This window comes from Camelus dromedarius, chromosome 27 (assembly GCF_036321535.1).
Source record: "Camelus dromedarius isolate mCamDro1 chromosome 27, mCamDro1.pat, whole genome shotgun sequence".
Lineage (NCBI taxonomy): Eukaryota > Metazoa > Chordata > Mammalia > Artiodactyla > Camelidae > Camelus > Camelus dromedarius.
The window spans coordinates 8,428,352-8,441,946 of NC_087462.1; the positions used below are offsets into that span (position 1 = coordinate 8,428,352).

At 48.9% G+C, this 13,595-nt stretch overlaps 1 protein-coding gene across 8 annotated transcripts in view; it reads left to right on the forward strand.

The window, feature by feature from the left end:
- Window positions 1-243: 243 nt before the first annotated feature.
- LOC105105146 (adhesion G protein-coupled receptor E2) overlaps window positions 244-13,595 on the forward strand; it is a 31,356-nt gene continuing 18,004 nt past the window's right edge. For 4 of the 8 annotated variants that reach the window (XM_031437462.2, XM_064479924.1, XM_064479925.1 and 1 more), the window contains exons 1-10: window positions 245-389; window positions 3,153-3,206; window positions 3,515-3,637; window positions 4,158-4,313; window positions 7,028-7,159; window positions 7,745-7,891; window positions 8,332-8,478; window positions 8,566-8,609; window positions 8,735-8,812; window positions 9,251-9,428. In XM_031437462.2, the coding sequence (XP_031293322.2) occupies window positions 359-389; window positions 3,153-3,206; window positions 3,515-3,637; window positions 4,158-4,313; window positions 7,028-7,159; window positions 7,745-7,891; window positions 8,332-8,478; window positions 8,566-8,609; window positions 8,735-8,812; window positions 9,251-9,428 (1,090 nt within the window). In that variant the 5' untranslated portion in view covers window positions 245-358. Of the gene's footprint in view, window positions 390-3,152; window positions 3,207-3,514; window positions 3,638-4,157; window positions 4,314-7,027; window positions 7,160-7,744; window positions 7,892-8,331; window positions 8,479-8,565; window positions 8,610-8,734; window positions 8,813-9,250; window positions 9,429-13,595 lie in introns of all 8 variants that reach the window. The other 4 variants (XM_064479927.1, XM_064479928.1, XM_031437464.2 and 1 more) reach the window with 3 other exon arrangements.

A 13,595-nucleotide genomic window follows, 5' to 3' on the forward strand; every position in this document is an offset into this window, starting at 1 on the left:
AGAAAGAAGCCTGTTAATAGTACGAGTCTGTTCATGAACCAAGGTCCTCACAGGGGCAAACAGCCCAGTAGACGGATTCTTCATGTTTGATGTAGGAGGACTTTCTATAACAAAAAGACATAAAAACCCCTCTCTAGGAGGCTTTCAGTACAGATGCTAGTAATGCTAAGCAACAACTTAAAGTTAGAAGTTTCAGAGAAGTAATCCTCACGCAGATTAGGGAAGAAAGAACCCAGACCAACCTGTTTCCTGCCAGCTAATTTAAGGCACAAGTCATACTGAAAACCAGAACCCTTTCTCAACACACGTAGATCAAGATCAGACGTCTTCAGTGGCTGGCCTTGCTGCTCTCTGCACCATGAGAAATCGGTATCTAGGTTTGCTGCCAGGTCGGTAGAATTGTAACAGTGGTGGTAAACAAGTAAAGCTATCGGGAACCGTTTATCCAGTCGGGAATTTCCTCTGTTTTTTGCTTCACTTCTGGCTCTTGCTGTATTTCTGGTTTTCCCACTATCTCTGTAAGGGAGAGTAGGGGAGAAATTTTAAGAAGGGCATTAACTCTGTTGTATTAAGTTGTCAAAAAGAAAGTTGGTGAAACTTATTCCTAGGGAAACTGGGGGACTTAACAGATTTCTCATTTTTACCACCTGTGTTAGTCCAGGTTCTCTAGAGAAAAGAACCAATAGGATGTATAGATGGAGGGAGAGAAAGGGATTTATTTAAGGAGCTGGTTCATGAGATTGTGGAGGTTAGAAAGTCTGAAATATGTAAGGCAGGCAGACAGGCTGGAAACCCAGGGATGACTTGATGTTGCATCGCAAGTCCAAGGGCCACCGGAAGCAAAATTTTCTCTTCTTTGGAGGAAGTCAATTTTTTCCCTTTAAGGTCTTCAACTGATTGAGTGAGGCCCACCCAAATTATGGAGTGTAATGTGCTTTATTTAAAGTCTACTGACTTAGATGTTAACTCATCTAAACACCTTCACAGCAACATGTAGACTAGTATTTGACCAAATATATGGGTACTGTGGCCTAGCCAAATTGATACATAAAATTAATTATCACCCTAACCATATTATTCGTTTTTTAAAGAGTTCATAGCCAGATTGTCAAAAAATTCTGATGCACTAAGAAAAGCACTGTTTTTTGCTCTTAGGCTTTGTATAGGTCATGGAACGATTTGGAGTTAACAGTGTCTTAGTGAAAACCAGTGTCAGTGAGGTCCGCTTAATTCCGATTAGTCTTTATTTCCTTCAATGCTTAGGATAATACCGGTTACCTAGTGGGTTAGGTGTTCCTTATATGTTCTTCTCATTGGTTGTAATTTGTTTCCTTGCTTTTATGAGAATAGCCACATTTCTTATCATCTAACTTGTGAAATGTGATTTTTCTAAAGCTGGGCATAGTTTGGAGGGTCTGAGTATGAAATGCTGTAGGCAGTTGGAGAGCTAAGTTAGTTTCTCCAGGATGTTCACACTTGTAGGTTTGCGCATATCTTATATACTCAGAAGACTAAATGATTTTGTTCATACGCATGGGACTCATTTGATCCTGCTTTGGGTGCCACACTTTAGAAAATGGAAGTGGGTATTCTTGATGGGGCATCTGAGAGATGGGATGCCTGAACAACTTCCCCCAGGGGCTGCTCCAAGCTGGGTTTTGGACTCAGGCAGTCTGGCCCTGGAGCCCGGCTCTCTCTACCGCTGGACAGAGCTCTAAGAGGAAAGGAACACTTCATGGGCAAAGAGGGAGGAGGAGACATCTGGGACTCTGAGCCCTGAGAGAGCCAAGGTGAGCATGTCATTCTGCCTGACCCTGGAGTCTGACCCAGACACAGGTGTGTCTCAGGTAACAGGAAGGTACTGCAGGAACAGGAGAGAAACCTTGCTCTTTATTTTCTTCTTTTACTCTTTCTTTCCCTTTAGCAGACATGCTGCTGTCTGTTTCCTGTGTGCCAGGCACTGTGCTGACCCCTTCTTATTCTTCACTCATCTACAACCATGACAAAGCTCATACTACTATGATTTCCTCATTTGCATTGGCGGAAATTGTAGTCCAAGGGCTTGGTGGCGTTCCCAAAGCCGCACGGCCACCAGGTGGAAGTTTGGATGCAGACTTGGGTGTGCCTGGCTACAAGTTCTCCACCAGGACCCTCTGTCACCTCACACAGTATTGAAATGGCAGTACAGCCTGGAAGAGGAATTCGTTTTTGCCTTTCCCTGAGAAGGAAGATCTTGTAAAGTCACACAGATCTGACAAGATTTTCACAGGGTTCATCAGCTCACATGGGTGGGATGACAGACCCTAATAGGTGGACTGGTCATTGCCTGGAGGGTAGATTTCATCCCTTTATGCCCACAGTGGCTTCATCCCACAAAGCCTACTGCTATCACTGACTCATTTCTCAGGACCGGACCTGGAGACCAAGGTGAAGGTCTGTGCCCTCAGTGCACTATAGGAGGGCCAGGGGCTCATTTGGAAGGAACCACAGAAGCCATGTGCGCTGTGCCTGGAGAGGCCACTTGACCAGGGGATGGTGGCTCTTCCTGTAGGTGCCTTAGTTCTCACACCTCACCTGTCTGCAGCTCCCTGTCTTTTGTTCCAGGGCTCCACGCCCTGCTGACATCACTGGGAGCTGGGGCTCAGACTTTGGGCTGTCAGACTCCAATACCCATGCTCTTCTTGTATGCCCTGAAACGTGTACCTTAAACAGGAGGGGTGATCCTGGAGAGAAATCCTCAAAGCAGATTTCTGCCATTGCCAGAGAGCAATGAACCTGAGGATGGGCAAAGCACACGAGTCTGAGGACTTTCTCCTTTAAGATTTATTCTCTCCACGGGGAAAGGCTGGAGTTCCTAAGCTGTGTCCCTGTCATCATCTGTCTGTGTACATTCTGTCCCCTTATGTGTAGCACCCGAGGTTGCAAGAAGGCTGTGCCCATCAGTGACTGATTCCTTGGGGAGTCCCGGGAGATGGAAGGGAAAGGTGGAGTCCTGGATTCTGTGAGAAGTGCAGGAAACCTGGGGATGCTGCTGGAAGGCGGTGGGCTGCAGGACCAGAGCTACCTCCCTAGGAGTCAGGGGCCACGCAGAAAGGGGCTGAAACTGGAGCTCACGTTCCTGTCTTCGCCATCTCTCTGTCTTTCTGCCCCAGGACTCTTGGTGCTGCTGCTGTTGCCACTGGGACCCGCAGCCCAGAACTCTACAGGTGCGTCTGCCAGCTGGCCCCGTTTGTGATGGAAGATGGAGACTGCATGCCAGGGGCAGGGTTCTCTCACCAACAAGGGGGGAAAGGAGGCTTATTTTGCAAGTGAGGTTTAGAAATGGTTTGCTGGAAATAACAGAAGCTGTTTCTTCCCTCAAATGCCCAGGGTGTTCTGAGCTCTTCCTCTTTTAATGACAGTCATCTCTCCCCTCCCTCCCTTCCTCTGCTCTTGGCCCCCCAGCTGGCAGCTGGTTTACTTCATTCCCTGGGCCTTCTGACCATGGTCCCCTTCCCCACATCTGCCCCCACAGCCTGTGCTCGGTGGTGCCCTCCGAACTCCTCATGTGTCAACGGTACCTCCTGTCGCTGCCTTCCGGGATTCAGTTCTTCATCTGGTTCAGAGATCTTCACCAGCCTCTTGGAGAGTTGTGATGGTACAGAGACTTGGGGGTGGTGGACGGACCTGCAGAGCTTGTGGGGTACAACGCAGTGACCGTGGGGGACATGAGCATTGGTTGGGGACCTCACCCTTTGTCCTCAGAATTGTCATCAAGGACAGAAAAAGGAGGAAGGAAAATTATGAAAGTGGAGAGATAAGAGGTGAATAAGCATGGCTCCCTGGGGAGAGAGGAGCTGAGTCTCCAGCAGTCTGTGCCTCAGTTTGTCCTTGCAGGACTGGGGAGGGGGGTTCAGAGCTTCCACCACCCCTGACTTCAGCACTTCTCATTGTGTCCAACTCCAGAGGGCCAAGAAGTGCAGATTTCACAGCTTCAGGAATGGCTTGCTCCAGGTGCAGCCCAGCCTCTGCAGTTTTGCCTGGGAGTCTAATTCTTTCCAAAAAGACACTGATTAAGCATCAGGCCCAATGCTGAGGAGTCACGTAGGGGATGGGGATCTCTGCCTTGAGGGAACTCATGCCTTTGGAAGGTGACCCTTTACCCTGTTGTGTTCCAGACATCAATGAGTGCAGACCACCCTTGACAGTGTCTTGTGGACAATCGGCAGACTGCAAGAACACAGAAGGGGGCTACTACTGCACGTGCATCCCAGGATACGCGCTTGTTTCTGGGGCACCAACATTCAGGAATGAGAGCGAGAACATGTGTCAAGGTAAGAATGACCCTGTGTCTTCCACCTCTCCAACCATGAGGTCTGGGGTCGCTCAAATGCAGAGTCATTCCTGCAGCATCTGAGAGGCAGGGCCTAGGTTACAGGTGTAGCGCCCAGGTCTGAGCTGGGACAGGTGTACCTGTGCCTGTCCCACCTGCACAGAGAGGCAGGGTGGCGCGAGCCAAGGGCCCAAATCCTGACTTCTGTGTGTGAGACACTGGCCAGGATACTTATTCAGAAGTCACTGATAACATGCTAGGTGTGGTAATATCATTATGATTTTATGTTTTCTTTTTAAAGAGTCCCTAAGTTTTACGTATAAAAACAAAAGTAGCTTTGCCTTTTGTTAACTGTTTGATCTTGGACAAGTTACTTCACCTCTCTGTGCCTCAGTCTACCTATCTGTAAAAAGGTGGTGACAATGGTGCTTACCTTATAGAATTGCTGGGAAAGTATATAATATCATAAAGCACAAAACAGTGGTGGCTGCTGGGTTTTTAACTTATAACCATTATGATCTAACGAATCTTCTCCAGGGTGGGCATTCCTGGGGGGCTGTGCCCCAGGGCGGGTGCTCAGAGGGCAGCTGTTCTGGTCCACCCTCAGCAGGGACCTGAGGAGGAGTCTGGCCTCCACACATCTCCATGCTTTGCCCCCTTTCCAGGGGGAGCAGGCACGTAGGGGAAGGGGCTTCAGGCATCCAGAAGGGCAGATGAAGCCAGCAGTGGGCAGATGGGGGCCACAGCTCATCCAGAGAGGGGGTTAGAGCAGAAACCTGTAGCCTGGGAGGGGAGGAGAGTGAAGGTGGGAGGTGAGGAGGAGGGTGAGGCCAGGGTCCGGAGGACTGTGAGGAGAGTCCTCAGTCTCACCCTGCTGCAGAGAGAAGAGCCCACGACCTTGGTCCCAGCCCGTTCCCTCCTGCCCTGCAGAGGGAGGGCAGCCGAGCCCCCCTGGTGGGAGGGAAGAGGGGACCTGCATCTGTGTGGAGGCACAGCTGGTCCGTAGAGGCCTCTGTGGGTGGATGTTGTCTTGAAATGTGGCCTGGCCAGAGCCTTCCTGTGAATTGGGAGAAGGTCCCTTGTCTCCAGGTGAACACCATGTGTTTGGGGAATGGAGAGTGAGCTGGTTTTCCTCCCCGACTTGCCCCTTGTGCAGTGAGCAACCTGCACAACCACATATGATGGTCATGGATCCCACTCAGTGTGTCTGGACTAGGGATGCCACCCACCCCTGTTGTGAGCCCCTGCAGAGACGTGGATGAACAAGTGAGGTGGGTGACAGGGAGAGAGCAGCCATCGGTTTGGATCAAGATCAGCCACCTAAAGACCTACTTCTGTGACGGGCTCAGCTGGACTGTCTGTGCACCCCCACCTCAGCATTCCAGCCCTTATGGCACTGGAGGATGCGTCCACCCATATTCTGGCTGTGGGGTGGGGTCTGCTATGGACAGGAGACCCCAGCTGCTCCCTCAGCTCCTCGCCCCACTTTCTCCAGGAATCAGCGGGCTGTCCTGTGCACCTACCTAGTCTCCCGACTATCTCTGAACCTTGGCCTAAGGCTCAGAACCTTCTTCAGAGGGTCACTTCCAAATATTTGGAACATTCCCCCTGCCCACTTGGCATCTTACATGCATAAAGCAAAAGAGAGGATAGCATTCAAGATACTGAACAAGCTCACAGCACCGTGTGTTCCAGAACCGTATCTGTCCTCTTCACCATCGTCAGTGACTGCTGGGATGAGACCTGCCCCCACGGGAGCCCTCTCAGACCCCCCCAAGCCATGGTGGACCCTGGGACCCTGAGACGATCACCCCAGGCCCCATGATGACACAAACCACTTGGGGACGGAAGATGGAGGCTAAGCCCCACTCGGCAGGGCCCACAGGTCCATGTGCCTGGTGGGAGGCCAAGGGCCAAGATGGCAGAAACGCCTGCCACCCCTTGTCCATCAGCATCTGCTCCCTGCTCCAGCCACCCAGCCCTCGCCCCCCGCCGGCCTTGTTCAGATGTGGACTCTTACTTCTTCCTGCCAATTCAGGGGATGGATGACTTCATGGGAATCAGAAAAAGGCACCTTCACAGCCCAAGGCTGCCTGGATGGACATCAGCTGTACTGTGCAGCACGGCCTGGGGCCCACTGTCCGGGTGGCCCTGGCCCCTCTGGCGTCATCCTCATTTTCTGTGTCACTGCACAAAAGCCTCGTCCTTGAGGGGCCCACCTCCATGGAGCTGGAGCCTCAGAGTTAGCGTGGATGGAAGAGCACTGTCCCGCCAGGGTCACCAGGATTGCGAGGAGAGCTCAGCTGGCAGCACCCGCCCTGGGGGAGTCAGGACAAAGGAACACAGCATTTCCTCTGCACTCGGTTCCCAGGAAGGCCCACCCAGGCCTCTGTCGGAGTCCTCAGGCTGGGACACAGGCAGCTGTGATGTTCCCCCTCCAGCTGGGAGCTGCCCAGGGAGGCTGAGGGAGCCAGAGTTGGTAGAGTTGGCAGATGGGGAGGACTTGGGCCACTTCTGGTCACATCGGGACAACTGTGTGTGCCACCATGCTCGCCCATAGGATGTCTGCATGTGAATTAGAAAAGGCACTTGCCCGCCGGGGAAGAGAGAGTGGGGCCTTCCAGATGCTTCCATGCCAGGAAACATGGTGGACCCCTGGCCCTGGAAGGCCGTCTGCAGCCACAGGCATCCATCACCCTCTCCTTCCCGTTGCAGACGTGGACGAATGTCAGTGGAAACCCCGAATCTGTAAAGGCCGCAGCATCTGCATCAACACCGAGGGCAACTACACCTGCCAGTGCCCGCCCGGCTTGGAGCTCAACCCAGAGGGCCCGGAGCCGTGCAAAGGTAGAGGCCCCGGGAAGACTCTGAGGCCGGACTGGAGCTGGGAAAGGAGCCGAGGCAGTTCCTGGAGCCCAAGGAGGAGGGAGAAGGAGACCCCCAGGTTCCTGCAATGCCAGGGCCCTGCCCAGGCCCTGCCCAAGGATTCGCCTCCCTGAAAGCTCCCGCTGTAGGCCATGGAGACGGCAGAGCCTTCTGGGCCTGGGGTTCCCTTGTGGAGCCCTTGTCAGCACCCCCTAGACCTCAGCCCTTCCTCATCTGTCACATTTGAACAAAGGAAGCTGTCAATTCCTGTTCCTAGAAGGGGAACCTCCCAGAAGCTGTCAACCTCCTGTTCCAGGACGGGGCAGTCAAGAGTCCTTGGTCAGGAAGTCCAGCCCCTGACTCAGTTTCCTTCCTGGTTTTACCGCCTATGAACTGGGGACCCACACCCATCTTGCAGGGAGGTCACCATAAGGTGCTTGGAAGGTGAAGTTGAAGGTCACCAGGTGATGGCACATGCAGTCACGATGGGGTCCTTGGTGCCAGGCAGTGAGAATCGGGTACAGTGAGAAGTGGAGGGAACGCCTGACCCTCTGGCTTTGTCCTCAGATGTGAATGAATGTGCTTTGGGAAGAAACCCATGCCACAACTCCACCCACTGCCTCAACTACGTGGGCAGTTATGAGTGCCGCTGCCGCCCCGGCTGGAAGCCGCTTCCCGGGTCCCCCAACGGCCCAAACAACACCATCTGCGAAGGTTCAGAGCCCAGATGCTACACTCCTGGAGACCCACACTCAAAACATCCGATCACACGTTCAGCGGCCCCACACAAACCAAGCAGAATGCACGCTGGGAGGGCCCTGCTGTGCCAGGCGTTCTTTTGAGGCTTAATGTAAAAAGATCTGGGGGGTCCTGGGGAAGGAGCCAGGGTACCAAGGGGAAGGCTCCCGGGAAACCCAGGCAGCAGCTAATTACTAACTGGGATGAAGAAATCTCAATAGTTTCACAACCCTGTACGGGGCTCCCCTGCTGTGTGTCAGAACTGTGTCCACCACTCAGTGATGTGCGGTCACAGGTGCCATCCCCTCCTCAGCGCTGAGGGGACGCTCATATGGGAAAAGGGAGGTGGGGCACAGAGAGCAGAGGGGCCTCATCGGGGCTGAGACAGAGCCTGACCCCCTTCTTCGTGTTCCCAGATGTGGACGAGTGCAGCTCCGGGCAGCATCGGTGCCACAGCTCCACCGTCTGCAGCAACACGGTGGGTTCATACACGTGCCGCTGCCGCCGAGGCTGGTTGCCCAAACCCGGATTCCAGGATAAGCGAGTGACCACCGTCTGTGAAGGTACCTGTCCTCACCTGACCCGAGACCCCTCCCGCAACAAACACAGATGCTCTCACACCCAATGAACCGCTGTCCTCTCCCCTGCAGAGATCTTCGCCACCTGGACCGCACCCCCTGGCATCAAGAGCCAGGTGAGGGGCCCCAGCGGGACCTGGAGGCAGGAAGTTCTTCCGCACCCTCTCCCATCCCGCATTTCTCCCAAGCCCTCCCACCCACATCTGAGGCCCTCTGACTCCCTCGTGTTCCTTCTCCCCAGAGGCTCTCCCACTTCTTTAAAAGACTTCAGGATCTGAGTGAAAACTTCAGTCCAGCCTCTGTGCAGAACAGTATTCAGGTAAGGGCAGGACCCAGGCGAGGCAAGGTGGAAGCATTGCATAGAGGCCTGGGGAAGCTTTGGTCAGTGAGGAGACAGATCCCAACCCAATGGCGCACTGCTCCGAGGACCCGCCTCTCCCAGGGTGGGTGGGAAGAGCGGAGAAGCAGGAACTTGTACTCACTGTTAGACACCATCTTGCACTGACTAATGCCCTTTCCTCTTGCTATTCCTGCATATATTCCTAGTTTATGTCATCCTTGACATTGATGAACAGGGTTGAACTCTGAGTGGCTGGATTCCAGGGGCAAAGACCACCCAGGGAATCCCACCTGCTACCACCTGTATTACCCAAACAGTCTCTTGGCTCTGTTTTCTGTGGCTGAGTGGGTAATGTCTTCATGCAGCGTCTCTGGTGCATGGGCTACTGGCTCTCTGTCCCTGCCTTTCCCCTCCCAGGACCTCATCCAGGAGGTGGGTGATCTGCTGGAGACCCCTAGGGATCTAGAAACCCTACCCCGATCAGAGCAGCACTTTGTGGCCACTAACCTACTCTTTGGCCTGGAGGATGTCCTGAGAGGGCTGAGCAAAGCCCTGCCCAATGGGCCACTGACCTTCAGTTCACCTACAGGTCCAGGTAAGTACCTGGGACTGCCCCCAGGCTCCTGCTCTGTCCCTCCCCTGCCTCATTCCCCTTCCAATCCCACTAGAGCCAAGTGATCATGCTGGCATCTTAGTGTTGATCTCATAAACAAATTAAAATAAAAAGTTAAGGGCAAAATATGTGAAGTGGATTAAGAGGTACAGACTTCCAGTTACAAAATAAATAGGTCAAAGGGATGTAATGTACAGCACAGGCAATATAGTTAACAATATTGTGTGGAGACAGATAGTAACTAGACTTGTCATCATCAATTTGTAATGTATAATAATATTGAATCATTCATTGTGTTGTACATTTGAATGTTTTATGTTTTACACAGAATAATGTATGTTTTACACAGAATAATGTAATATTCTAGGTCAATTATAGTTCAGTGAAAAAAGAGAGAAAAAAAGTTTAAAAAGAAATGAAAAAACTGTAAGTAATACGCATTTTCATTGTAAAATAAAGTATCAGCAGATGAAATAATAAAGAATTTAAAATAAATTATAAACAGCTCCAAAAGAAAGCAAATTATTAAACTTGGAAGAACATTAATTTAGTGTTACTTGGTATTGAAGCATGATTTGTCTTATTGAGGTAAATTTCATGTTAATAGAAATTCACCATTTTAACCAGCATATAAAATTCGATGGCATTTAATACATTCACAGATTTGTACAATCCTCACCTCTGTTTCTAAAATATATTCATCATCCCAAAAGTGTGCTCTGCACCTTTCCTGTAGCCCCTCGCAACCTTTATCTGTTTCCTCTCTATGAATTTGCCATTCTGGATATCTTGTTTAAATAGAATCATACAATATGGGACCTGGTGGTCTAGTTTCTTTCACTTAGCATAATGTTTTCGAGGGTATTTCATGTCGTAGCACGTATCAGTATTTCACTCCTTCCTATGGCTGAGTAATAATCCACTGTGTATGAGTATCCATTCATCCCCTGATGGACATGTAGGTTGTTGCCACCTGTTGACTGTTGTGAATAGTGCTACTATGAATACTGGTGTACAGGTATTGGTTTGAATAACTGGTTTCAGTTCTTGGGGGGTACATACCTGGGAGTGGAATTGCTGAGTGATATGGTAGTTCCATGATCAACTTTTTGAGAAGCTACAAAATTAGTTTCCCAAAGTGGCTATTTTTCCATTTTTCATCCTCAGCAGCGATGTACAAGGGTTCCCATCTTCTCATCCTCAGCAACACTCGTTACTTCCATTTTGTTTTGTTTTCATTATAGCTGTTCTAGTATATGTCAGGTGATATCTTATTGTGGTTTCATCTGCGGTTCCCTAGTGACTAAAGGTGCTTAACATCTTTTCGGGTCATTGTTAAACATTTGTGTGTTTTTTGGTGAGATGCCTTCTCAGATCCTTTGCCTATTTTTAAACTCTGTTATTTGGCATTTGGTTGTTGGGCTGTAAGGGTTTCTTGCATATTCTAACAGTAGACCCCGTGAGATATGTGACTTGCAAACATGTTCTCCCATGATATAGATTGCCTTCTCACTTTCTTCATAGTCTTTTCACTTTAGTGAACGGATGTTTCCATTTTGATGAAGTCCATATTATCTGTTGTTTCTTTTATTGCTTTTTTTGGTCACATCTAAGAATCCACTTCCAAATCAAAGACCACGAAGATTTACCTCTATGTTTTCTCCTAACTGTTCTAGTTTTAGCTTTTAAATGTAGATCTTTGACCCATTTTGAGGTAATTTTTGTGTACTGTGTGAGGTAGGGGTCCAACTTCCTTTTTTTCCCTGTGTGGATAGCCAGATGTCTGAGCATCATTTATGGAAGAAACTATTCTTTGCCTGTTGAGGGGTCTTGGCACCCCTTGTTAAAAATCAATTGACCATAGACGTATGGGTGTATTTCTGGGCTCTCAATTCTATTTTGTTGGTCTATATATCTATCTTTATGCCATTACCATACTATTTTGAATACTGTAGGTTAGTAGAAAATTTTGAAATCAGGAAGGTGACTACTCCAACTATCTTTTTCATTTTCAAGATTGAGTATTTGGGCGTTTACAATGCCATATGAATTTTAAGGTGAACCTTTCCATTTATGCAAAAACTAATATAATGCTGTTGGAATATTGTTAGTATTGCCTTGAATCTGTATATCACTTTGGGGAATATTGCCATCTTAAAAACATTATCTTCCCATCCATAAACATAGGATGTCTTTCCATTATTTTAGGGTTTTAACTTTCTTTCAACAATCTCTTGTAGTTTTCTGTGTAGAAGTCTTGAGCCTCCTTGGATACATTTGTTCTTAATATTTTGCTGAAGATCTTTGCGTCTATGTTCACAAGAATGTTGGTCTATGGTTTTGTTTTCTTTTGATGTGTTTCTCTGGTTTTGTTTTCCGGTTAACAGTGGCCTCATAGAACTATTTAGGAAGTGTTTCTTCCTGTTCTATTTTTTGAAAGAGTTTACAGAAGAATTTGTGTCAATTCTTCCTTAAATGGTTGGTAGAATTCTGATCTGGGCTTTTCATGTTGGGAAGTTTTGATTTCTCATTCAATCTTCTTACTAGTTATAGATCTCTTCAGACTTTCTACTTCTTCTTCAGTTACTTTTGTAGTGTGTGTGTCTGTGGTAATTTGTCTGTTTCATCTAGGTTATTGTTTTGTGCTGGCCTCAGCCTATCAATAACCAGTGTTGTGGCAGGACTGGCCCTTGCGTTTCTGTTACTGAACCAAACGTGGGTCTGCTTCCCCTCCCCTAGTAAAGCCAGTCTACTGACATCAGCTTGTGGTAAAGGAAAGTGTAGTGTTTATTATAAGGTGCCAGACAAGGAGTTCAGGGCAGGTAGTGCTCAAAACACCTGAACTGCCCAGTGGGCTCCAGGAAGGCATTTTTTAAAGGCAAAGTGAGGGAGGGAATTCTCAGGGTATGTTACCAGCTCTTGCACAATTCTCTGACGGGCTGATGGTGAGGTAGCAGGGTGATTGTCATATCAATTCTCACTCCCCAGTAGGTCTGAGGGCTACTGTGAGCTTAGTCATCAGGTACCTAACTTCCTCAATTTGCTGGGGGTTCTAGCATCTGCAAAACAACACAGGAAATGTGCATCAGATACTGTTGTCTAAGTACTTCAGAGAGGAACTAAAACAGACGACATGGCGGGAAGGGGTGTCCTGGGAAGGCCCCATAGGCTCTTTCTCAATTACACTTCTTATTGTGATTAAGATGCCCTTCAGCAATAACTATCAGGAAACTTTGAAGAAAATAAAGTTTTATTACTTATAAGACCTGGGAAATTACTCAGTTCACTTGGGGCCACACAGTGAAGTCACAAAGAGAAAGAGAGAGCGAGAGCACATAGGCTTGGGGTTCTGCTTTTACTGAAGTGGTTGGTGGGGACCTAGGATTTGGGCTTACCCTTTGTTGGTGAATTTAAAACATAAGATCCGGAATTTAAAGTGTGGGAAGTTGCACTGGGATTTGACACAACATTGTGAAATGATTATAAATCAATGAAAAATGTTGAAGTGTGGGAAGAGATAGAAACAAGTAGCATAAATGGTCAGTTACTGAAATCAACGAAGATCTCTAAAAGTAAGGAGTTTCAGTAGGAAGAAGTGGCCTGGCTCTTCAGCCCCCTGGCTGGCAATGTGTTTATTGTCTTTGAAGTGGGTGCCTCCTTGACATGGCTGCCTGGGCAAACAAAGCTTAAGTCAAGCACTAGCATTACAAAACAAACGAGCAAGCAAACAGCCAGGGCTTACACTACAGTTACCTAATTTGCTCATAGTTTCTGATAATTCTTTGTAAATTCAGACAGTATACATGTTACCCAACTCAGGTCTCGATGCTCTCTGCTCGAAAGCCAATACTCTAGAGGCAAGTGTTGGTAGAAAGGACAGTTTGCTTCAATCAGAAGGCCAGCAATCTGGGGAGAAGTCAGACTTGTATCCCCAAAACCAACTCCCAAGATTCTGCTCAGCCATGATCGTTTTTAAAGGGGAAAAGGGGAAAAGGGGAAAGGGTCTCAGTGAATCATTAAGGCAGCAGGTCAAGTTCTGCATCAGTTCCCATTGTGTGCAGGCTGGCTGACTCCTCAGTACTTTCCTTCAGATGTTGTCTTGTCCATGTGGTCTGCCTGCAGGATTGCTAAGGGGGATCCTGGGTGTAG